Source organism: Saccostrea echinata, unplaced genomic scaffold (genome assembly GCF_033153115.1).
Source record: "Saccostrea echinata isolate AGI-Se365-2 ecotype Australia unplaced genomic scaffold, CSIRO_AGI_Sech_v1 ptg000010l, whole genome shotgun sequence".
Lineage (NCBI taxonomy): Eukaryota > Metazoa > Mollusca > Bivalvia > Ostreida > Ostreidae > Saccostrea > Saccostrea echinata.
Genome location: NW_026889759.1, coordinates 2208947 through 2232115, shown reverse-complemented (window position 1 = coordinate 2232115; position 23169 = coordinate 2208947). Strand labels below are relative to the sequence as shown.

The 23169-nt window shown below is 34.2% G+C and overlaps 3 protein-coding genes across 3 annotated transcripts in view; 1 reads left to right on the top strand and 2 right to left on the bottom strand.

Moving 5' to 3' along the window:
- Nucleotides 1–526: 526 nt before the first annotated feature.
- Nucleotides 527–10055, bottom strand: LOC133184480 (sodium/hydrogen exchanger 9B2-like). The gene is made up of 8 exons (XM_061319568.1): nt 9964–10055; nt 3016–3198; nt 2729–2904; nt 1851–1957; nt 1572–1736; nt 1297–1408; nt 991–1127; nt 527–841 (listed from the first exon to the last, which is right to left on the bottom strand). Exons 1-8 carry the CDS (start codon nt 10050–10052, stop codon nt 527–529), a joined length of 1284 nt encoding a protein of 427 aa, XP_061175552.1. The 5' UTR covers nt 10053–10055.
- A 1062-nt stretch (nt 10056–11117) lies between these two features.
- Nucleotides 11118–19293, top strand: LOC133184591 (sodium/hydrogen exchanger 9B2-like). Its single transcript, XM_061319676.1, has 9 exons — nt 11118–11492; nt 12653–12743; nt 14429–14611; nt 14789–14964; nt 17099–17205; nt 17317–17481; nt 17701–17812; nt 18054–18190; nt 18280–19293. Exons 1-9 carry the CDS (start codon nt 11126–11128, stop codon nt 18559–18561), a joined length of 1620 nt encoding a protein of 539 aa, XP_061175660.1. The 5' UTR covers nt 11118–11125; the 3' UTR covers nt 18562–19293.
- Nucleotides 19294–20411: 1118 nt separating this feature from the next.
- Nucleotides 20412–23169, bottom strand: part of LOC133184125 (serine/threonine-protein kinase SMG1-like) — a 37570-nt gene continuing 34812 nt past the window's right edge. The window contains exons 69-74 of the mRNA XM_061318992.1: nt 22909–23093; nt 22677–22768; nt 22152–22271; nt 21962–22015; nt 21772–21878; nt 20412–21629 (exon numbers count right to left, since the gene is read on the bottom strand). Coding sequence (XP_061174976.1) covers nt 21552–21629; nt 21772–21878; nt 21962–22015; nt 22152–22271; nt 22677–22768; nt 22909–23093 — 636 coding nt within the window. The 3' untranslated portion in view covers nt 20412–21551. The remainder of the gene's footprint in view (nt 21630–21771; nt 21879–21961; nt 22016–22151; nt 22272–22676; nt 22769–22908; nt 23094–23169) is intronic.

The window sequence follows — 23169 nt, the reverse complement described above, 5'->3', positions numbered from 1 at the left end:
AATAATATTCAATCAATCAGTAAGAATCGGTATCAAAGTCACTGAGAAATACAGGTTCAATAACCAGTCTCGTTGCCTCGTTAGTACCCGTTTTTCTCAAAAGCTCGTTCCTTAATTTACAAAAGACACGAGACTTGCCTAAGAATCTCTTAAGGCTCATTAATACTCTGATAAGAGAGATAACTCTTAATAGAATAAACGTCTATTATTCCTTTATAAATGTGTCAAGTTGAAATGTCTTTTCTGTTCAAATTTGCCCCACAAGCTATGCTAAAATTGTTTGCATTTTATTTATAAAATACTTTTTTTTTTAGAAAATTAAAATAATATGCGTTAAAGCAACATTTGAGTCAACAAGGATTGTGAACCTAAAAATTCAAATAAATACTAATGAGTGCTGGTTATGGGACCTGTTTCTCCCATTATACAAACATTGTAAACTCAGAATCGTCATAACTTGTTATGACAAAAACTGCATTCTCAACACAATTAATAATGGGAGAATTATTTTTTTTTTTATAAATCACTAAATATGTGTCACAATGTCAACATTTTCATCATCGTCTACTTTTTCCCTCACTTCCCCATTACAAAGGACGCCATTTTTCACCTGAGTATTATCTGCCATTTCTTCGTTATGTGACGTACATTTAGCCTGGCTACCATATTGACTGTCGAGCTTCAGACACCTTGGTCCCGACACTGCTATAGCCAAAGCCCCAATAGGGGCCGTGATAATGATGGATAATACTGCTATAGTCAGAACAATTACTCCAAGAGGTTTTAGGGTCTCATTCTGATCATGTGTGGCCTGATCAAGTGCCAAACCACCTATTGCTGCCTGTGGTGTAAAATACATGTACTGATTAAAAAAAAAACCTGGCACAAATTTAACATTTTTTGGAAACAGTATTTATGTAGTCATGAAATAAGTGTATACTTGTACCTAGAAGATATCAAAAGATTCACAAGATTTGGTTTCTTCGTTACCTGCACAGTGGCTTTGGGAATCCATGCCAGTGATACAAACAATTGCTCTTTGAAGTTCAAGCCAGATCTGAAGACAGCTACAAATGTTACTAAACATCTTATCGTTAAACCCATGAAAAGAACTGCCACTCCAAGTCCTACAAAATAAACAAAACATGTTTTGTAATAGCTGCAGGACTGTTGCTCGATCTCGGTCAGTCAAAATTGTTTTCGGAGAAAGTACAGTTCTGCAGCTAGTTTTGTAATTCAAATTTAACAAAACCAATGCCTTATAAAGTGAAGTTTTGTATCAAACAGAAATATTACCAACGATCTTAAGATTCTGTATTTGTTCTACTCTGACCGCGGCGCCAATTAATCCAAATAGTAGAGGCTGGAAGATCATCCACATCAGTCCCACGGCGTCCGTAATGGCGGCCTGTTGAAGATGTGATACTTAAGGGAATGTTATGAATGTGATGTGAATGATGATACACTAATTTATTGGAATATTAAATTTTCATGTACACTTAGTTGTAATGCCATTTGAAAATTTTGAAAATTTGAAAATTGAAAATTTTGAAGCATTTTGACATACTTACATACTGTTCGGTTGTACTTTCTTTCCTCCACCTAATTCCACAAATAAAAGCTAAGACAAGACAGCCCAAGGGTCCACCTCCGGACAAGTCTGCATATGTACTACCGAAGATCGCCAACAGCCCTCCAGTAAATAGCAAGATGACACGAAAGAAAACAATATTGGGCTTCAAAAATAGAATAAACAAAACTGCAATTGCTATGACTGGGTATGTCTTAGGTTCGTTTTGAATAACAAATTAACTGAATTTATTGGAAAAACAAGATGATTTTATACATACGCTATCTTTTGCTGGAATAATCCATAAAAAGATCCCTAAAATGACCCCATATGCCACGCCCAGCAGTGCTTCCAATGGTCCTCTTGCTATCGTCAACGCCAGGTTACCTTAGAAAAAAAAACATGGAGGGAAAACTAATTTCAGATACTTTTAAGCTATAAAGATTGAATGCTGTTTTAAGGACATACGCAACATAGTTTGAACTTTATTGTCTTTTTCCCAGGAGTTGAAGAGTTCCAAAACTTAAAAGAACTGTGTGCTACATTTTAATGTCTATATATGCTATTGTACACTTCTTCTAAAACAAGTTTGGATAAACAAAACATCTAGAATATATGTTTAGTAATTTTTGTATATTTTTCTTTGATTAATACAAGAATTTTCATCAATTGATATCTTTTCAAAACCCCTGGTAATGCATGCTGATTTTTTGTATACGAACATCTAATGACACTATAATCTTAAGTTAAGAATATCTTGAAAAATTATCAGTAGGTAAGGAACGTTGCGTATGTCCTTAAGTCCCATTCGAGAATTTTTCTCATTTAGAGACGTCACCATATACCGGTGAAGGGCTTCAAATTTTGACCTTTACTCGGTACTCAGGGCCATTGAGCAGTGAAGGATCTTAATCGTGCCAACGCCTGTCGTGACACGCGGCCTCCGTTTTTAAGGTCTCATCCGAAGAATCTGCAACTTTCACTTTAAATAAAGTGCCGAGCGCATGGCGAAGGAAGAGTTGCTACCTATTTGTTAACGACTTAGGTCAGTCACGGTCGAGATTCGAACTCACGACCTTCCGATCACGAGCGAGCGCTTAAGCTTTAAAGATAAAAAAAATGTATTTAAATAATTTTCATTATAGTACATTGACAAACCTGTAGAAAATGCAATTCCAAGAGCGATTCCAAACCCTGAGATGCAAACGACGTCATCAATGCTGGCAGCAGCAATAACTAGGGTTGGGATGCCCTTGTCCACTCCGAATCCTCTCTCTGCGAGATTTAGGAGGGAGGGTACAACAACAGCGGGAGAAATAGCAGACAAAACAAATCTATGAGAGATATATATACTTTAAGAAAGGATTTGAATAAGAGAAATCATTACTCAAACATGTACCCAGTCTTTTAATCAGATATAAATAAATGGTTTATCCATAATTTACCCTAACATAAATGCCCAATCCCATGGAAGACCAATCAGAAAATGAGAAGTAACTGCGCATGTCACACTTTCAGAGATACATGGTAAGAAGGCCAACTTGATAACTGTTCTAGATAACTTTCTGAGGGCCACCGGATCGAGTCCCAGTCCTGCACGGATTAGGATCACTGTCAACGCTATTCTCCTGGTGTTAAGAAAAAAATGGGAGTTATTACGACTTAAATTACAGAGAAAAAACTAAAGTGTGAAAAGGTATTGTCATACTTCACTATTCAAAATTATTAAAATAGTATAAGCTCTGTTCAAGAAATCGTAAAATGTTTGTGCTGCACTGTTCAAGTAACAACAGTGATCAGAAATATTCTTATTTTGTAAATTGTAAAATATTTGTGTTGCACCGAATACTAGTAACATTGATCAAAGATATATTCTTATAATTTTGTACATCTCTTTCATAATAAAAATAAAATAAAATAAACAAATAAATAAAAAAAAATGACAGACTGTTTATATGCAAAAACATTTACCTATAAATTTATTCGAGTTAAACATTTTGTCCTGCAGGTGTAAAGTCTATTGAAACGATTAGAGGAGTTACCTCGCGTTGTTTTTGGTATGTTAAAGAAAATATTTTAAATATTGTAATTAATCGGTTGATTGATTATATACTTATACAAGAAGTATCAATATATGATATGAAGATTTACAGAGAGAGTTATCTTGTTTGAAAAGAAACACTTTGCCATTTAAAAGAGCCTGTTGAATTGCAGTTTCATAGTGCTAATTTTAGTCTTGTACCCTTGTCATAAGAAATTGAAAGATCTGCCAGATGTTACAGGAAAGAAGGGGAAAGTACATTGTAATAACAGCGGATTATTGCAGGATAGTGGTAAGGAAGGAAAACGACTTGGAAATATCATAAAGGAGACGTATGTTTGTCTAGTGCCTATCTGTTTCATAAGGACATCGTTGTAAGACACCAGGAAGATGATAGTCTACTTCACAAGGACAGTAGGCAGGTGTCTTTATAACCCCTTTATATACCCCTCTCCTACAAATGTAAGCTGGAGTCTGATCAGCCGATACTTCATATTATATAAAGTAAGTTCAATTGCAAGCAATTGCTAGGGGGTTTGTTAGTCTTTGCGCATTTTTAACATTGATCACTAAAACAATACAGGGGCATCAACATGTCAACAACATGTTTTCGTCTTGGTATAAAAGGCCAAGGTTAAAGGTCAGAGTCAAAGAACGGCAGAGGAGAACATTTTTATATTGTTATGTATTTTACAAAAATGTCTTTTTAAATATGAGTTTAAGGATAAATACACTTTTGCTGTAGGGTTTACTTTAATTTACATTTGACCTTTGGCATTGTAGACCCAAATTATTTCTTTTAGCCTCAAGACCATAAACTGAGAACAGACTTAAAGGCAGAGATTTTAAGCACCGCCTTCAAAAATACCTGGTCTGTGTACTCCTGTCAATCAAGTGCATTAAAGTACTTCATTGGGTGCTTGAACTTGATTGACATTTACTTACTAGTCCCTGTGTATACCCTGTACACCTTGTTTGGCACTCGTGGTGTCCTTCAAATTAATTTTTGATCCTTTGATATTTACCACACATGGTATACACAATAGAGAAGCTATATTACTATGGAATTTTTTGGCTTGATAATATATATACACTCACATTTAGTATTTGAAATAATTATGATATTCAATATGATAATATATATATATCAAAATTAGGTATCACTTTTTTTTCAAAGCTCAACAAATACTTTAAATAATAATTTTTTTTTTCAAATGGGTGGGGATGCTTTGACACACATTCAATTACAAATTAATAAAAATTATTGAGATTAAACTTTATTTACAACTTTTTATTTTAATTTAAAATCATCTCAAAATCCCAACACAGTTAAAGTTTGACTTCTTGGGTATTCTACTGTGTATTAAATCACTTCCTGTGTATAGAGATTGGGGGACAAACGACCACAGGTAGACTGCTAGCCCTCAAGGCCTTCACACCTGTACAAAATAAGCCCCTCCCTCACCTGGAATTTACCACCCGGTAAAAAATCTCTGCCTCTCAAAATTTCAAATGAATACAACTTCTGAAATAATTTTGATACGCAAACAAAATTTTCATCTTAAGTCTGTATTTAATTGATATTATACGAACATGGAATTTTTTGAGCACGGGTGAAAAATTAAACTGAAGATATTCAGAATCAAAATTTTGACTCAAGTCTATTCTCAGTTTGAGCACGTGTGAAAAATTGAACTGAAGATATTCAGAATCAAAATTTTGACTCAAGTCTATTCTCAGTTTATGGACTTGGGACCTTAAAAATTGTAATTTCAGAAACATTTTGGCAGGATTTTGAACAACTTCTTGTGTTTGTTTTGCAGTAATAAATACAGTTATAAATTGTTTATAGAACAGAGGTGGCCTGCATCTCAACGTTGCCGAAAACCACATGTAAATGACCCCATTAAAAGGACATGTTCCTTCTACATGTGATTACCAGAGAAAATGTTTGTAAACAGTCTACATAATGAAACATGCGTCAGTAGTTCTATATTTATATCGCGAGCACATGGACACTCCTCAAGGTTTCTGTGAAAGGCCAAAAACCTTCGTCGTTCACTTCTATGACAGGTACATGTGTGACACAATTTCACAGAATCATTAACACATACAAAAGTCTTTTTCAAACTTGTACATAATATTTTAATGATAATATTAGAAACAAGACTTAATTTACATTCAAGTTCATGGCAAATATGTCACTGCAATAATTTATTAGCCCATCTTGAACACAAGCACTTAATTTTGAACTAAATTCTGTGAATTCTTATAAAAGTACACGGGTTGATCAAAAGTAATGCCACTGTATATTAATAAGATACAAGAAATAAATCAAATAAATGTATCATTTTAATTATGATTGACAGGATGGAAATTATGCTCTGGTTCATTTTAATCTTGCTAAAAAGGGGGAAAAAAGGGATGATACTGAAAGAATATTAGGTCACGATAACATAACATTTTCATTTATAATGATAAATCTGAATTAATGTGTGAATTGTGATTAGGAAAATGTAATCATTAGATTTATGTACATCTTCACAAAACTGCGATTGCGCGCACACACACACACACTTTATTACGAAAGGCTTTTTGGATCAATCTATGGAGAATTTTTTTTAAAAAGCGTTATATAACGCCTTTCCAAAAGGCGTAATAACGCGAAAAAAGGCGTCATTGCGCCTTTCTAAAAGGTGTTAGACCTCACAAGAGTATGTCACACACTCTTGTTTCAGACAATCCATCTACATGTTGACACATAGCAATCGTTATGCGGAGATCTATTAACTGAAAACATGCAACAGTTCTCAAAAAAATTTGAATGAAAATGTGTGAAGGGTAATAAAAGTACCAAAATAGAAATAAAAAATATTGCCACCAAAGAAATTAATTAAATACTCTTACTCTTATTTTACTTCAAGGTGATCCAAACTATTTCCATCATTTCGACGATTAATCTTTTCATTAGTGCTTCTAAAAGAATTCATGTAGGGATATCACACACACACAAATTATGACGAAGAAGGGTGTGTGTGGTCTGAGCTTGGGGTGGATTAGACACATACTTAAATACCATCTCATCCTATAGATGGGTTATTTTTTTCGAAGGGGTTTGGGTACACGGTCAATTTGGTCTACTTTATCTATGTAAGCTTTATAACACTTGAAAATCCAAGGGCTGTATGTATGTTTTACTCCCCCCCCCCCCCCCCCCATAAATACATGGAAGAGGCAAAGAGCAAAGAGATAGAGATATGTTTTAGGAGACACTTGCGTATATGATTGGTCTCACCGCAATCAACTCGGAAAAAGGAGATCCCAAAAATAAGAGAAAAGTGAGATTTATAAATGCATCGTTTTAATCAAAGATTTTTTATTCCAAAAGTTCGTTTTATTTTCATGATTTCAATTTGGAATAAAATTTGTCGTAGTTTAAGGCGTATCAATTTCAATATTTTGTATGTGCACAGAAATGAATAAAAAAAATGTGAATTGAATTAAAATTATGCAATTAATATTCCTACCAATTAGAGTCGAATAAATACGTGTCTAAAGGAGGAAAACGCGTAGATTCTTTGACCCGTTAAAAAGGCGTTGTACAACAAAAAGCCACATCATACTTGATCGATGGAATGATTTTGAAATGTTATAAAATATCTAACAAGCTGTAGGCGGATTATGCAATTGACTTAAAAATATTTTAATTTTTATTTCAATTAAAATAATTCATATACAATTAGCCCATAACCTCCGTCATCTTCGGGGGAAAATGGACAGGGTACATTACTAATGTATTCCAAAATTTAACATTGGATGTCCAATTTAGATTGTCTCCGTGCCGCAAAAGCATGCTTTTATATCAATGACGACCAAAATGGGAATCTGTTATGAATATCTACAATTATTATCACATTTTAACCTAGATTTTATTACATATTAAACCAGTACGATAGGAGTGTTTTCCGAATATTTTTATTTCCCAGGCCCGTAGCAACGGTTTCGAAAGGAGGGGCAACTTCGCAAAAAAAAAAAAAAAAATCTGACAAGCAAAAAAAAAAGGCTTATTTACTGTCCAGATCCTGGAATTTGCCAGTGCTCGACCTTACAACATCAAAATAAGGGGGGGGGGGGGGACCACCAGCATCTAAAGAAAAAGTTACTATAGCAACCCCCCCGGGGGGTTCTACGGGCCTGTTTCAAATATCAGAAAATGGACAGAACTTATTTTACAGCGCTTTTCTGGTGACCAACACTTCCTGTCATTGGTGAGCGTGAACATTGAGTCCTTATTGCATTATCGTGCCGAAAAACACGAATATGAAAACGCAAATCTTGAAGATTAATGCATTTTCATATTTTCGTGACAATGTAATAACGAGGAAATATTTCTAGTTATAACAACCAGTGTGAAAGTAATAAAAATAATCATTATACACATTATCATAAATAAAAGCCTTTTTTTAAATACGCGGGATTGTCAAGTCTGTTATGGGTCATTGACATAGAGTCTACAGTTAGTGATCCATCCGAATGTCAACTTACAGGTGACAGAGAAAAAAAAACACAAAACAAAATAAAAACTGTGAGAGTTAAAAATTAAGAGGGGATAAAGAAAACAAAAAGCAGTAAGAGACCACAAGACAATACAGAGAAAAGACAAGTAGTAATAGAGACCACAAAACTGTGATATAGAGAGAGGACAAATAGTAATAGAGACCTCAAAACTGTGATATAGATACAGGAAAAATAGTAAAAGAGATGAAGAGGGAGAGTAAATAGTAATAGAGACCACAAAACTGTGATATAGAGACAGGACAAATAGTAATAGAGACCACAAAACTGTGATATAGAGACAGGACAAATAGTAATAGAGAACACAAAACTGTGATATAGAGAGAGGACAAAAATTAATAAATGTGTAAAGGGAGAATAAATTGTCAAAGATACCAGAAAACCATAATATATAGAGAGAGGAGATGTAGAGGGAGGATAAATAGTAATAGAGACCAAAAGAATAGTAATAGAGATTACAAGCCTGAAATAGAGAGGAAAGAATAAAACAATAGAGATATACAGAGTGGATAAAAAAGGGTAACAGAGATCACATAACTTTGATATATTGAGAGAATAAATAGTAACAAGATGTGATATTGTTATAAAGTCCACAAGACTGCTTTGTTAAAAAAAGGATAAATAGTTATAGAGACCACAAGACTATTGAGTTAAAGGAGGATAAATAGTCATAGAGACCACAAGACTATTATAGTTATAGAGACAACAAGACTACTGAGTTATAAGAGGATGAATAGTTATAGAGACCACAAGACTATTGTATAAAAAGAGGATAAATAGATATAAAGACCACAAGACTATTGTATAAAAAGAGGACAAATAGATATAAAGACCACTGGCACAAGACCATTGTATAAAAATAGGATAAATAGTTATAAAGACCACAAGACCATTGTATAAAAAGAGGATAAATAGTTATAGAGGCCACATGACTATTGAGTTAAAAGAGGATAAATAATTATAGAGATCACAAGACCATTGTGTAAAAAGAGGATAAATAGTAATATACAGACCACAAGACTGTTGTGTAAAAAAGGATGAATAATAATGAATAAAAATGGAGACCACAAGACACTGGTATAGAAAAAGGATAAATAGGAAAATAGAGATCAAAAGACTATGATAAAGAATGGGGATAATTAGCAAAAGAGACCACAAGACAATGGTATGAAAGATAGGATAAGTAGTAATAGAGACCATAAGACAATGATACAAAATGAAATGGTAATAGAGACCATAGGACAATGATATAGAGACAAGATAAATAGTAATGCTTCAACACATATAGTTCTATGGTTGACATGATCATTGTAAGAATATTGATTGAGATAAAACTTTGAATATTTCAGAGAAGTCCTTGAGCTTTCCTTATTTTTTTAAACACACATAAAGCACACACATACTCAATATAAAATTATCTGAGTGGTTTAAAGTCATATCTAAACATGTGTAACTTTCAAAGAAAGGGAGATTGTCCCATATACTAGTAAATGACTTTCATCAAATTTACGAACTATAAATATTGTACAAATTTTCAAGAGACAGTGTTGGATTGGCCCTTTTTTGTATTGTATTATTATGTCAAAACTTCTGAACTTGACTACTTTAAGCGAACCAAACAATTGTTACCTATAAATGCATATTTTTTTTACATAATTAATCAGTCTTGTCGATAAATTACATAATTATTTTATCCATGAATAGCTAATTAAAACGTGGGATTGTTTTGTATATTTAATATGCATCACATCCTTGTTAGGCAAGGAAAGAGTCTTACCTCAACGCTCCGGACCAAACGGGAGACAAGTTATGCCCGACCAAACTAACCACAGGCAAATTACTTAAACCAAATCCCGCCAAGATCATACCTAGTAAGGTCAAATAAGAATTTCGAAAATCAGTTATTAAAATATCAGCGGTTTAATATATGAAGTAAATAATGTTTCATGTATAATATATTCATGTAAAAGTTTTTTCCTCCCCGCTGACAACAAAGTTTAAGAAACGGTTGAGAGCCTATTTTTTTTTATCTATATAATGTAATGAATAGTAGTAATTTTAAAGAATGTTTCCAATTTTTTATCAAAATGTTGAGTAGCAAATTTGAAACGAGTACGAAAAATTCATAAGGAGTACATTTATAGTTACCTGAAGCTGGTACAGAGAAAAGACAAAACAATTGTTATGTGAAGTTCATACCCAGTAATTGCGGTAAACGAATCCAGGAAAACATATATCCACCCGACACAGCACTAACAAAGAGGATTATAAGGGAGAAAAGGTGTCCCCCAGGGAGGGCCGATTTGTCTGTAATTGATAGAGTCACTGTCCAAACCATTAGCAAAAGGGCAAAAAATTGAACCATCAGTGCAAGAACACCATGGGGCTCGAATGTGCACAGCTTCCGAAATGACATTTGGTCGCTTTTTCTTACTCCTGAAACAATATTGCAAAAGCATTAACAATTTCCAAGTTTATATATAGGAGCTCATGCTGATTCTTCGTAAGAATCCAGAATTCAACTTACTTTTGACAGCGGTTGCTTATTAAGGAAAGATCCACGTGTTTTCGCATTGACAATTTCACCATATACTTTTCTTCGTTTGACCACAAAGATGGGGATAAAAATGTTAAATTTGCGCATGCGTGATTAGAATACATTTATATAAAGAATTGCTCCAAACAATTTTAGCGCAAGAAACAAAACTTCGAGTTTGAAAAATACAGGTAAGGTTCTCCTATTAAATTGTTAACAAAAATAATTAGAATGCATTAAATCTTGTTTATCAAGACGGTGTTTTAGAGTTAGAGATAAGGTCGATATTGTTATCAAAATCCTTCCGAATTCTTTGTTCAAATATTGTTTTCTTATTTTATTAATAAGTTTGTAAAAGTTTTCCCATTCTTATTTTTTTCCCCAGCGAAAGAAAAAAAAAAGGATGGATAATAACTGTAATTGTCTAACGTTTGAATGCAAGACAAAAAACTGTCCAGATGAAGAGAGCAAAACTGTATTCCATAAGATCCTCCATGTCCTCCTTCCAAATTCCAAAACCGTCAGCGATTCTGACTGCAACACTTCAAAGAAGATTTTTGGAGGAAAGAGGGTTATCTGTCCCCCTCATGGAAATTGTGCTTTGTATACGATGTTTTCCTTTATATGTGTCTCGACATGGATTATCTTGTATTCTGTTTCTAAGGAACAGTCAAGCCCAGGAGGGAACTTGTTTTCACTCTTCGTTTTGTTTACCGGAGCCGTGATTGGCGGTCATATCTTCTCCTTAATACGTTTACCCCCGTTATTGGGTAAGTTAATTGCGACCGACGATGAACAATCCAATACTTCAGTTTTTTTAAATAATAATAATTGTTTATTATTATTATCTCAACAAAGTTGGAGGGGATATAGTAACGCGCTTGCGAGTGCGTGCGTAACGGAATTAATAATTTAAATCGGGATTGAAGTGCGTTTTGCGAGGGGATGCTCCACTTTGCGGTGCCCTTGTTTGATCATATGGTTTGAGTCATATGATTAAGTCACATCTTTGTCCTAAATGTAAAATACCAGGTGTCAATTTTATTTTTCAGACTTATCAGATTGTAAATTTGAATTTATTAGGTGTAGTTAAATGCAGAATTTACATCATGATAATTTTGAGTTAATTAGGTTGAATTTACAATATGGTAAGTTATCATGATGTAATTTTGCATTTACTTCACCTATTAAATTCAAAATTTACAACATAATAGATTGAGGTATATATAATTGTTTTTCAAAGAAACAAGAAAATTAGCATAATTAAAAAAATTCAAATTGAAGCAGATATTTTCTTTTGAGTGTTTAGTAAAACATTAAATAGTAATGAATATCCCAACACAATGTTGTTTTTCTCCTTAGTTTTTGGGTCCCTAGAATGGGGGGTTGTGTGTGGAAGGGGGTAGTACTTTTTTGATCGATTTAGCTCGTGTTCTCCAACCACAATGTTTCTTTCAGGTTCGTAAAACGAGCGACTAAATAATTAACTCATTTGTTTAGCAATTCAGCGAAATTGCTCGACCAACAACTGACTGTGAAAGTACTGCGCATGGTTATTTTCGCCTTCTTACAAATGCAAACACTTCTGCATTTAACTCCGTCTTAAATTCGCCCAGAAACAAATGCGATGAAGAGATCATACTCTCAATTTCGAATTCGCTTTAAATTCGACCATTTACAATGAGGGCTAGAGGGGCGAAATTTCTCCGGATTACAGTATTAAATTTTTGACTGTGTAGTCTATCAAGTGCCTTCCGCGGAAAGCAGCTTCCGCTTAAGTAAATGTCTGCTATTTATGTGTAGATCTATACGTAGTATATGCAGATATCTTCGCAAACTTGATGAAAAATAAATTTCCACCAAATGTACATACATGTACTGTATTTTGATCATTCAACATTTTGGTCAACTTTAATTTTACTTTGAACAGGAATGCTGATAGTGGGAGGTTTACTAAGTAACGTCCCAGGTGTCAAAGTAGTAGGGTTGGCAATAGACCCGAAATGGTCCGCTTCTCTCAGGTATGTGGAAATCTTTTCAAAACAGTTAAAAATAAAAATTCTCTCTCTCTCTCTCTCTCTCTCGCTGATTCTCAAAGCAGCAGCGAGTGTTTGTTGACAGATTATTAATGATTCATTAGACCGGTGATAATTGTAATTACAACAACGTGTGCGTAAACCTGCCAACATTTGACATAACAATTTACGAAGCCAGCTACCTACATTCATTCACCAAAATAAATGTTTATATTTTTTTTTAACGTTGAAAGGAGTGAAATAATTTTGTGTTTTGTTGCTTATAAGTCGTTTCGAAAATTTGAGCAGACAAGGCATTTTATGATGCCATTTTCTTCTTAAATTTGGAGAGAAAAAATTGCTTTCAAATTCACATTTCTTGTCAAAGAAAACAGTAATAGATGACAAAAAGATTTTGAGAAAAAAGTATCAACAACGCCCATCTTTTTGCAAAGTACAATATAGCATCAAAAGGTAATTAAAAGAAATTTTGAAAATTTAAGTTAATCAAGTATTAAGATCAGAAAAAATTTCCATTTCAGTGCAAGTTTTGAAGTAAGGCTCTAGTAAATTCAAATCATTTCAACTCATGCACACATGTTAAAGAATACTTCTGCCCATGTCAAACAGAGAATTTTGATGACCATATTGAAGGGGGGGGGGGGGGACTGTACATAACTGAATAAGGAGACATCACCCTATGTAAAAGTATACGAATAATACTTAGTTAGGATATTACATAATTTTTTTTAAAAAATGATGTCATGTTGTTTTTTGAAATAAATCATTTTGTTGTTTAATGCATCGTCACTCGCTGCACTTTGCGGTACGTGGAACCTATAGCAAAGCCTTGTGAAAGACGTAACCTATGGTCTTTTAAATGTTTAATTTCTGCAATTTCAAAATGGAAAAAGTTTGCATACATATGTTGCACTAATTTTTTTTTTGGATTGATGAATCAGAGGAACGCATGTTTTAATTCCTTATAAACCTTTCTCAGCATTTTTCAGTACTCCTTACAAATAATGAACAATATTAATAAAAACTTGTACTTATACGTATACAGAAAACATTGAAATCTGCATCCAAGACCCCGTCTTTAAGTAATGTTATACAATGAGTATTACGAAACAATATATTGCTAAATGATGTACTCGATACTAAGTATTCTAAATACAAGGAGAAAAGAGAATTAAAAATGCATTTCCAACACCATTAACAACACGCACCAAATAGCACACTTTCTCCTCCATGATTTGCTCCAAGTATGAGTGGTTCAATTTTTTATTGAACTTACTCCGATTTACATGTACATGTTTAATTTATCTTTTAGGAAGGAATAATAGTCATAAATATGTTTTGAATTCCTATATGGAATACGAAATGTTAAGTTGTTTCAAAGTAAAACTTGCATCAAAATTTCTGAAAAGAAATTTAAAGAGACTGGGGGGTTGTGGCCATTTTTAGACTATATTGATCTCCTTTAGAAGAAGAGCTCCATATGAAGATATAGAAAATGATCAAATTTTAAAACTAAAATTTTTGAAATTTTTCTTTGCCAAATGATAGTTGACAGCTTAAGATATCATATCTAAAAAATTTAGTTAAATCTGGTGGTTAATTTGTGGTTAATTTGTTGACCCCCCAGCCTCCTTAACACCTACTGTTAATGACGTTAATCAATTTCCTAGGAAAATAGCACTAACTGTGATCTTACTGAGGGCTGGGCTCGGTCTGGACCCCGTGGCCCTCAGGAAACTCTCCCTGACGGTCCTCAGGGTGGCTCTGGTGCCGTGTCTATTTGAGGTCGCTGCTAACGCTGTAACCGCCAACCTTCTTCTTGCCATGCCATGGACCTGGTCGTTTATGTTAGGGTAAGAATAAAATGTGTTCTTTGTTGGTGTAAGACTCAAAAATTGTATATAGTGATTGTATAATATGGTGTAATCGAATTTCATTTTTTAAAATAAAATTAGAATGTTCAAATTCGATAATTTTGTAACTAGTATTATATTTTTTCAATATAATTATAGGATTCATAAATGTTTCAGATTTGCTTTGTCAGCTGTGTCCCCGGCAGTGGTTGTTCCTTCCCTCCTAAACCTGGCAGACTCTGGGTACGGACTAGATAAAGGAATCCCCACCCTCGTTATCGCGGCCGCTACCATAGACGACGTCTTCAACATTACCGGCTTCGGTGTACTTCTTGGAATAGTTTTCTCCCAAGGTGCTGGAAGAGTTTTTTAATACATGTATATGAAAGATAATATTTTTAAAATTGGGTGGGGGTCCTACAAAACCAAGTATTTTGTTCCCCGACTGTCATGCTACATATGTTTTATCGTTACAGCCTTGCAACTTACTTTGGGAAAACAAGATATCTTAATTATGAGATACATGTAGCTCTTGACTGCAGGAGTTATCTCTTAAATTTAGGAGATAATTCTTACGTTAAGGATATATATCTCTACAAAGAAATATCAGATATCTCTACAACAAGAGAGATATATCTTAAAGAGATTTTCTGAAAGAGAGATATCGTAATAGGTTTAAGGGATACTTTCTTAAGAAAAAGAAATATCTTGATTATTCAGAGAGATATCTGCTAGGTTATCTCCTTTCAAAATATAGATATCATTTACGCAAAAAGAGATATCCCTTAAATATTGAAAGTTAGAGCCATGTTTAGCTACAAAGGAAGTATCTCACATAGAACCAAGGTAGATATTCCCTTTCACAAAAGAGATCACTTTCATAACAAGAGATATTTCTTCGAGCAAATCTTGAGCGAATAAAACAAGCGCACGTGACCAACAATAGCTCATTTTCCATATGTCCTTTTGAATTGCCAGTATTTACTTAAAAAAAAAAACAAAGACAGGTACCGTTAGAATCATAGGGTGGAGGTTTTTCCAAAAATAAAAAAAACATCTGCTTATTAAATATAAATAATTCATTTCAATTGTTTATTGTCTAGCTGAGGAATAAATTGACATTTGTCTGCCTTCTCAATATGTACTCTTTATTTGTACAATTCGTCCTGTAATGGGCACATTCCTATGTCTGTGTTTCATTTGCTTGAGACCCTGACATTTGTTTTTGTGCTTCATTGCATTAAGATTAGAATTACATTTCAATATTGAATTATTTTATAGTAGCAGAAAGAGCTATGGTATTTAGTATTTAAAAGTCTTACATTCTTTTTCAAAAAACACCAGGTGGTGTCTGACTTTGAAATCTTGACAGTTATATTTGGCTGACTATAAAGTACCAATGTACTTCAAACAATGACAGATAGAACTTAATGATAACTAATTCAATTATTTTTCTTCCAAAATTCAAATGTTTCTGCTTAAAAAAGTATTTCTCACCAAAGGAATGATATCTGTTTAGTTTAACAACTTTACGTTTGACCAAGCCACATAATTTGGTGAAAAGTGAGAAAATGTAACTTTAAAGTTCATTAATATTTTGAAAAAAGTTGCAGAATTACTCGTATATGGAGTTTTGTTTCTGCTAAAATTCTGCAAAAATTTTTAGTTTATTTTTTATTTATTTTACTTTTTACACAATTTAAAAATTTCATTTGAAAGAAATATTGAAAAATTTACAATGTAACTCTTCTATGGGAGAGATAAGAAAAATTGTATCACTATTTACAAATACAGTTGAGCCTGGATGTGCGGACTCCAAACATCCGGACCCTTCACCCGCCGGAAGAATTTTTTGAAATACATGTAGAATATTCATTTATAGCTACTAGTCCTTTCAGAACGCTTCATGAATTTGGACGATTTTATCGGATTCACGAGCTTTCGAATAACGAGGCTCGACTGTAGTATATCTTATTATATCAATCTAATTAAATTAATAAGATAGCTTGGTTTTCTATATGCGACGTATAGAAAACCGTGGAGTGGAAGGAAGACCTCATTTAATTAGATTGCTTATAATCTTTCCTTCAGCTGCTTTATGTGAATAAAAACCACACAACATTTGAATATAACTTTCTTAAAAGTAATGAATCCTGTCAAAAATATATAGATTAGATTTACTGCAGTAAATAACTATCTAAAGCATTGTTATAAATGTTTCCACGCACTAGTTTCTGATTAATTTTCACAAAGAGCCTTTTGATATATTTACTGAGGATATCATTATCCTTATATTCATTCAAATAAAAATTTACTTTAACCTAATAATTCTCCGAAAGAAATCATATTTATAATTGAAATGTGCACGATTTTAGTACATACATTGCAGTTCAGGAAATGGCATTTTTAACTTGACAATTTTATAAAGGTTATCTCTCTCATAAAGTTTTTTGAAAAGAAAAAAATACACCTATCTACATACTTTAGGTGAGTTGGCCCTGACGATTGCTAAAGGTCCTCTAGAAACACTCCTTGGAATCTCATACGGCGCCGTTTTTGGAGTTTTTCTGTGGTACTTCCCGTCCAAAGACAGCGTAAGTTCTCTTCCAGCAAATTCCCGTAATGTTTTTTACTTTTCTTTTTCTTATGAAAACAAAATCCTGTATATTTCCACTTCAAATGTTATTTACAATTGACAATTGTAGGTAAACAGAACATTTTACCGTGCTGTTCTTCTGGTGGGATTCGGTCTCGTTGCTATTTTTGGCAGCCCTTTGGTCCAACTTCCAGGAGCCGGTCCCCTGGGATGTCTCACTGTTGGCTTTGTAGCAGCTTTTGGGTGGAGAAAAGAAAGAAATAAAGACGAAAACGTAAGTCACACAAGAGAAGGTAATCAGTTTTATAATGAATTTGTTTATACATTTGTTTCTTGTATAGCAGATGTGTACTTATAACTCGGAAAGCTTTTACATATTGGACCAATCTATTATTATATCAGGTATTGTTTTAAAAGAAAATTCCTTTTTTTGTGGAAAACTTTGTGGTTAACAATAGAAAAACAAACTTTTTTAAACAGTATTCTTTTGTAGGACACTGTAGCTGAGGTTACGGGTGTTTTATGGATGCTATTTCAGCCATTTTTATTCGGACTCATCGGAGCAGCAGTAAAATCAGAACAAATTCACGATCTGAGTTCTTTAGGTGAGGACCTCGTTTTGAGGAATCTGAGTAGTGTTATGTTAATTTATTTCTCATAAATCATGACTGAACATTTACTATGACAAGGAGCGGGTGTGACCGGTCGACAGGGGCTGCTTACTCCTCCATGGCACCTGATCCCACCTCTGATGTTTTTAGAGGTCCTTGTTTGCTCTGCTCCCAATTTGTATTATTTTTGAGGTTGAATACTGTTCTTTATCTTCATATTTCATGATTTCTATAGGTTTGGGGACTGCAGTCATTGCAGTGGGACAAACAATAAGAATAGGAGCAGCTGTGTTGTCTGTCCTTGGTACAGAGTTCTCAACGAAGGAACGCATATTCATTGCAATAGCGCGGTTTCCCAAGGCAACTGTTCAGGTAAGTTTAGACAATTATACTGCTTGACTTTTGTTTCATGAATCGACTGTTGAAACTTGTTTTCGGTAAGCTTAGCCTTTCATTTGTAGGCTGCGATAGGCGGGCTGGCTTTAGACATGGCGCTGGCAGACAACAACCAGGAACTAATACGTCACGGCACTGTCGTTTTGACAACTGCCGTGTTGTCTATTATTATCACGGCCCCAATTGGAGCCCTTGTTATAGCATTATCGGGCCCAAGGCTTCTGAACAAGTTAGACAGACAGACGACGGATGAAACAGACGCAGAATGCACCGATGACATGGAGAATGCATCAATGCTCCAGATGACGTCAGAACCACAAAGTACTATTCAAATTGAAATGTCTTGAGTTTACATGTGAGTGCCAATAGGTGACTCAAGTGTTTCTTTCACCCTTTCCTCTTTGATGGTAGTTGAGGGGAAAATTGATATTTTGCAATAGACTTTTAGATACTAATGTGTAGATGTGTAGTATCTAAATGCAGAATGTATCTATGTCATTCGTTAAATTTCCATTTTTGCCGGTGATGACAATCGAGAATACAGCTTGACGGGAGCTTTGGCTCGGCTTACAAGCCAATGTAGATCGGATACACAGAGCTACTAATCTGCCACTACCTGCGAACTTTCAATCAATATCCGGCGACAGAAACCGATCAAATAATAGAGGAATCTTCCATGTAACGTGTCTTCTGCTTAGAAACATTTTCCTATGATTATGTTATGATCTTTCAGTTTTTATTTATTAACATCCACTGTACATCTTCATCTGTATAAAATTCATTCATTTTAGTATTGTATAGTATTCACTGGAATATGTTTTGTTTTGTAAATAGCATAATATGAAGGATTTTGTTACATGGAAATATGCAAATATTATGGCCAATAGGAAAAAAGAAGCTCATTTTCTTCATACCCAATGAATTAGATCATGATACAGATGCAAAATAGTTTTACACCCATCTTTGCATTTTATTAAGCGGTATTTGTCACCAGTACCATTATTACTATGCTAACTCATGTATGTGTTTGTACAATGTACTAGTATGTATTTATATCAGTAAAAATGCATTTACCTGTATTTTATTGATATTAATATTTTACTTTTATCATAATGTCGCAATTTTATTGGTTTAAACTTGACACGTGACTGGAGCCTGGTCCAGCTGGTGAGAATTTTTATCCGTCAATAAAATCGTCCATTATCATTTGAACATTTTCAGCTTCTTCTCTGGAACGATAAGACCAATTTCAACCAATTTTGGTATACAGCATCTAAAGGCAAAGGGGAACAAAAAATGGTCTCTGCCCCTTGAGCATGAGGGGTGGCACCAAAACCATCAAAATTAATGCAATTTTCAAAAATCTTCTTTACTCCTGGACACCAAAACAACCGTTTGGCATGATTATAATAAGCGATGAGCCCTTTATCAAAATCGTAAAATTCAGGGCCCTGGGTTCAGGGTTACTGATAAAGAGTGCAGATTAAGAATGTTGGCCACATGATGAAAATAGTCGTCTGTACATACCAATAAATTCGTTGTGCCATCCAACAAGTGAGTTTATTGGTCTGTAGAGATGACTATAAAGGGTTAGGAGGTGGATAAAATATACAGGTTGGTTATAGAATATGTCTAGAATTAGGGGATGAAAGGTTGTTGATTGACCAATTCTGGAAAGTGGCGAAATTCATCCCCAAAGTGCGCCGAAAATCTTGTGCCATAAATTGCACTTTATTTACATTACGGAATCTGTAGCGTTATGGTCAAAGACTAAATTATAAAACCATAATGCTACAGTTCTGCAGCTAGTGTGGGGCCAATGTAACCATAGCTTGAGAGACTCACGACACACAGGTGATCATCAAGGCCCATGGGTCTCTTGCTGTACATAGCTCTTCTTTTTTCAGAACCAGTCTAAAACTGGCCATAAACACCCAGCCCTTTTATTCTGAAAAGGGTTTGATTTCATATTTGTAAGTATAATTGCAAATAACTCTGTTGAGGCATTGTGGCCTGTGGAAATAAAATGAACATTCATGAAATATTCTTTCAAATGAAACTATTGTTATAGATTTATTCTATACAGACATGAACTGATCTATTTAAGAGAATCTTTGAAGCTGCATTGTAACCAATTCAGAAGAGCATGTACATACCTAACATCATTCCAACAAACTCAAAAGATAACCAACACCTATTTCTAAACAAAAGATTTATTCAAGCTGATATTCTAAAATAAAATTGAAGAGGACAAATTGAAGTATAGGACAAAAAAATAAATATTTACACCAGTTTTCTTTATTGTGCACGTTTTGTCATACATCTAATTATATAGCATCAATATTGGCTATTACAAGTCACAATTTTACCAACATGTGAATACATTTAATTCAATATGTTTACAGAAAATCTTGTCAATGCTATAGCAGACAAATTTTGTACTTTGTTAATTCAAATAATATATTTACACACAATATCACACCAGTTAAATTTATCGATATTGACTATTCTTTGATTTTATAATAAATTGAAGAATTTTGAAACAATACTTCTAACTTTGACACAAACTTCACTTTTCAGCAAATGTCCAAGTTTTAATGCCCAACATAACCTATGGAAAAAGATGTGACTGTACCCTAAAACATGGAACCCTTCACGATGAGACCTAAATTCTTTAAGTGCTAATACAAAAATGTCAGAAAGACTCAGTGATCACAATTTCCTACATTTCTGAAAGTTGTCAATTTCCCCTAGCCAAAAAAAATGAAAATCTAGCCATGCTACTTTGTAAAATGAAGGAAACTTGATCACTTTGACAATGATATATACACAATGTACAAATAGACCGATTTCTGGCTTCTCGGCAACTCGGTGCTCATATGATAGAAAACTCAATACATCAACTTTGACCATGGTTATCTCTGCAAGAGAGCATAACAATGTAATAAAATATATGGCATAATTGATATTTCATTTAAATGCATTAACATGCTCAGTAAACTATTGATCAGTTCATCAAACAGGCAAAAATGTTGCACTGTACTAAGAATCCTTGTCATCCTTTCCACAAAAATACCCAGCACGCATCTCTGCTGAGTGCAGAATTTGGTGCCATTGGCTTGACCCACCCCCATGTGAAAAGCTGAACAGACTCATTTTAGCAGGCCCTCTGGCCGGGCCCTGAGTCTATATTTGTTGAGCTTCTCTATGTTGATGGTCTACCCTCTGTGTCTATACGACCCACGCCTCTCCTTCACAGTGGCAGCACTGTGTGGTAGGTGTGTTGGATTATGGAGCAGTTTTAGCCGGCAAGAATCTTGCGGTTTTTAAGGCTAGTTCATACCCAGGGTGTCCAACCTTCATATAGGACAGCTAGATTATCAAGGTTGTTGGCCTCTTTGATCACAAAGTCCACCTACAAACCCGAAAATATATGAATTCAAAACGTCAATTCTTACTCAAACTAATCATTTTAACATGCATGTATGAGAGTAGAAAAGAAATAACAAGAAGTCTAAGTACAATCAATTTGGGCACTGGAGAGAAGCAGTGCTCACCTGTTCAGCCACAGAAAGGCGTTTGTTGAGGTCCGGATCACGGCCATCCAGCTTCATCTTCACTCTCCTCCATACACTGACAGCATAGGAATTCCTCTCTTGTATGGCTGAAATGCAAATCATATGGTTTAATAATTACATACAAAGATCATTATTGCCAAAAAAGTTCTTAATTTCATAGTGCTGATACCTTTCCCAGTTCTTGGATCTCTTGTTATTTTATCCAACTTCTTCCCACCTTGACCTGAAAAGGAAAAGTGACCTCGGTAACAATTAAAGTAAGTCAACCAATTAGTGTTTACTAAATGACATCTGACGGACTATTTTCTCTTATTTAAAGAACATAAAGAATTTATCCAAAGGGAAATAAGGAAATGTACTTGAAATCTTAGCCATAAGGTTGACATGTGGACTGCCTAAGGCTGGAGTGGAGGCTTCTCTGTGTAGTGGTTTACTGACTGGGCTGGACAGTTCATTGGATTCCAGTGGCTTCTTCAATGCTGAAAGTGAAGTTGTACATTGAAACTGATGGTGGCTAACCTAGTCATTTAATGAATATATCTTCTATAGATTTTTTCTTGTAGTGAGACATCATAAAAAAATGTAGATCTTTCCAATTCTACTGTCTACGGTGAAAAATTTTTTCTTAATGGACATAACAAGGTAACTGTTTCAGTGAACCAAAATTTTTGTATAATAATAATGAATTATATTCAAACTTCTACAATGCTTCTTGAGGTGTACTTTTAATGAACCTGTTCGACAAAAAAGTTTAGAGAATGCCATCTTTTTATCTAGAAATTATTTCATTTCAGACAAATGTACATGTACTAGACTTAATTTAAATCTCATTTTAAAAACTGTAACACAGTGTAATACCCAGATTTAAAGGCTTGACAACAAACCTGAGGCAAAGCTGGAGTCAGCAGGATTTTCTGTAGATTCCTCCTCCTCAGATATCAGTGGAGGGGCCAGATTCACCAGGTCATCAAAAATTCTGTAAAATAGAAATAGCGAACATTTAAATCCTCAAGGTCAGGAATTTAAAGTCAATCTTCACACTGGGTAAAATTTTCCCTGTTAAATTACATTTTCATGACCCTTTACAGAAGTGATTTCTATATAATGGACACTTACTGAGGAATCAGTGTCAGAAGATTATCTATCATGGAATCAGCCTCTTTCATTCCTTCTTTTGTCATGTCCTCCATCAGAACAATTTTCAACACCATGGCCAGGGTCTCGGAGAAGTTCTTGTAGACAACAAGGTATTCTCTGATCCCGCTGAAGACGGGGGAATCCCCTTCTTCTTGCTCTTCCAGCTTCAGATAAATGTTACAAGATTTATAAGTGAATATAACAAAAAACTTAACCATTAGTGACGGTAACAACAAGATG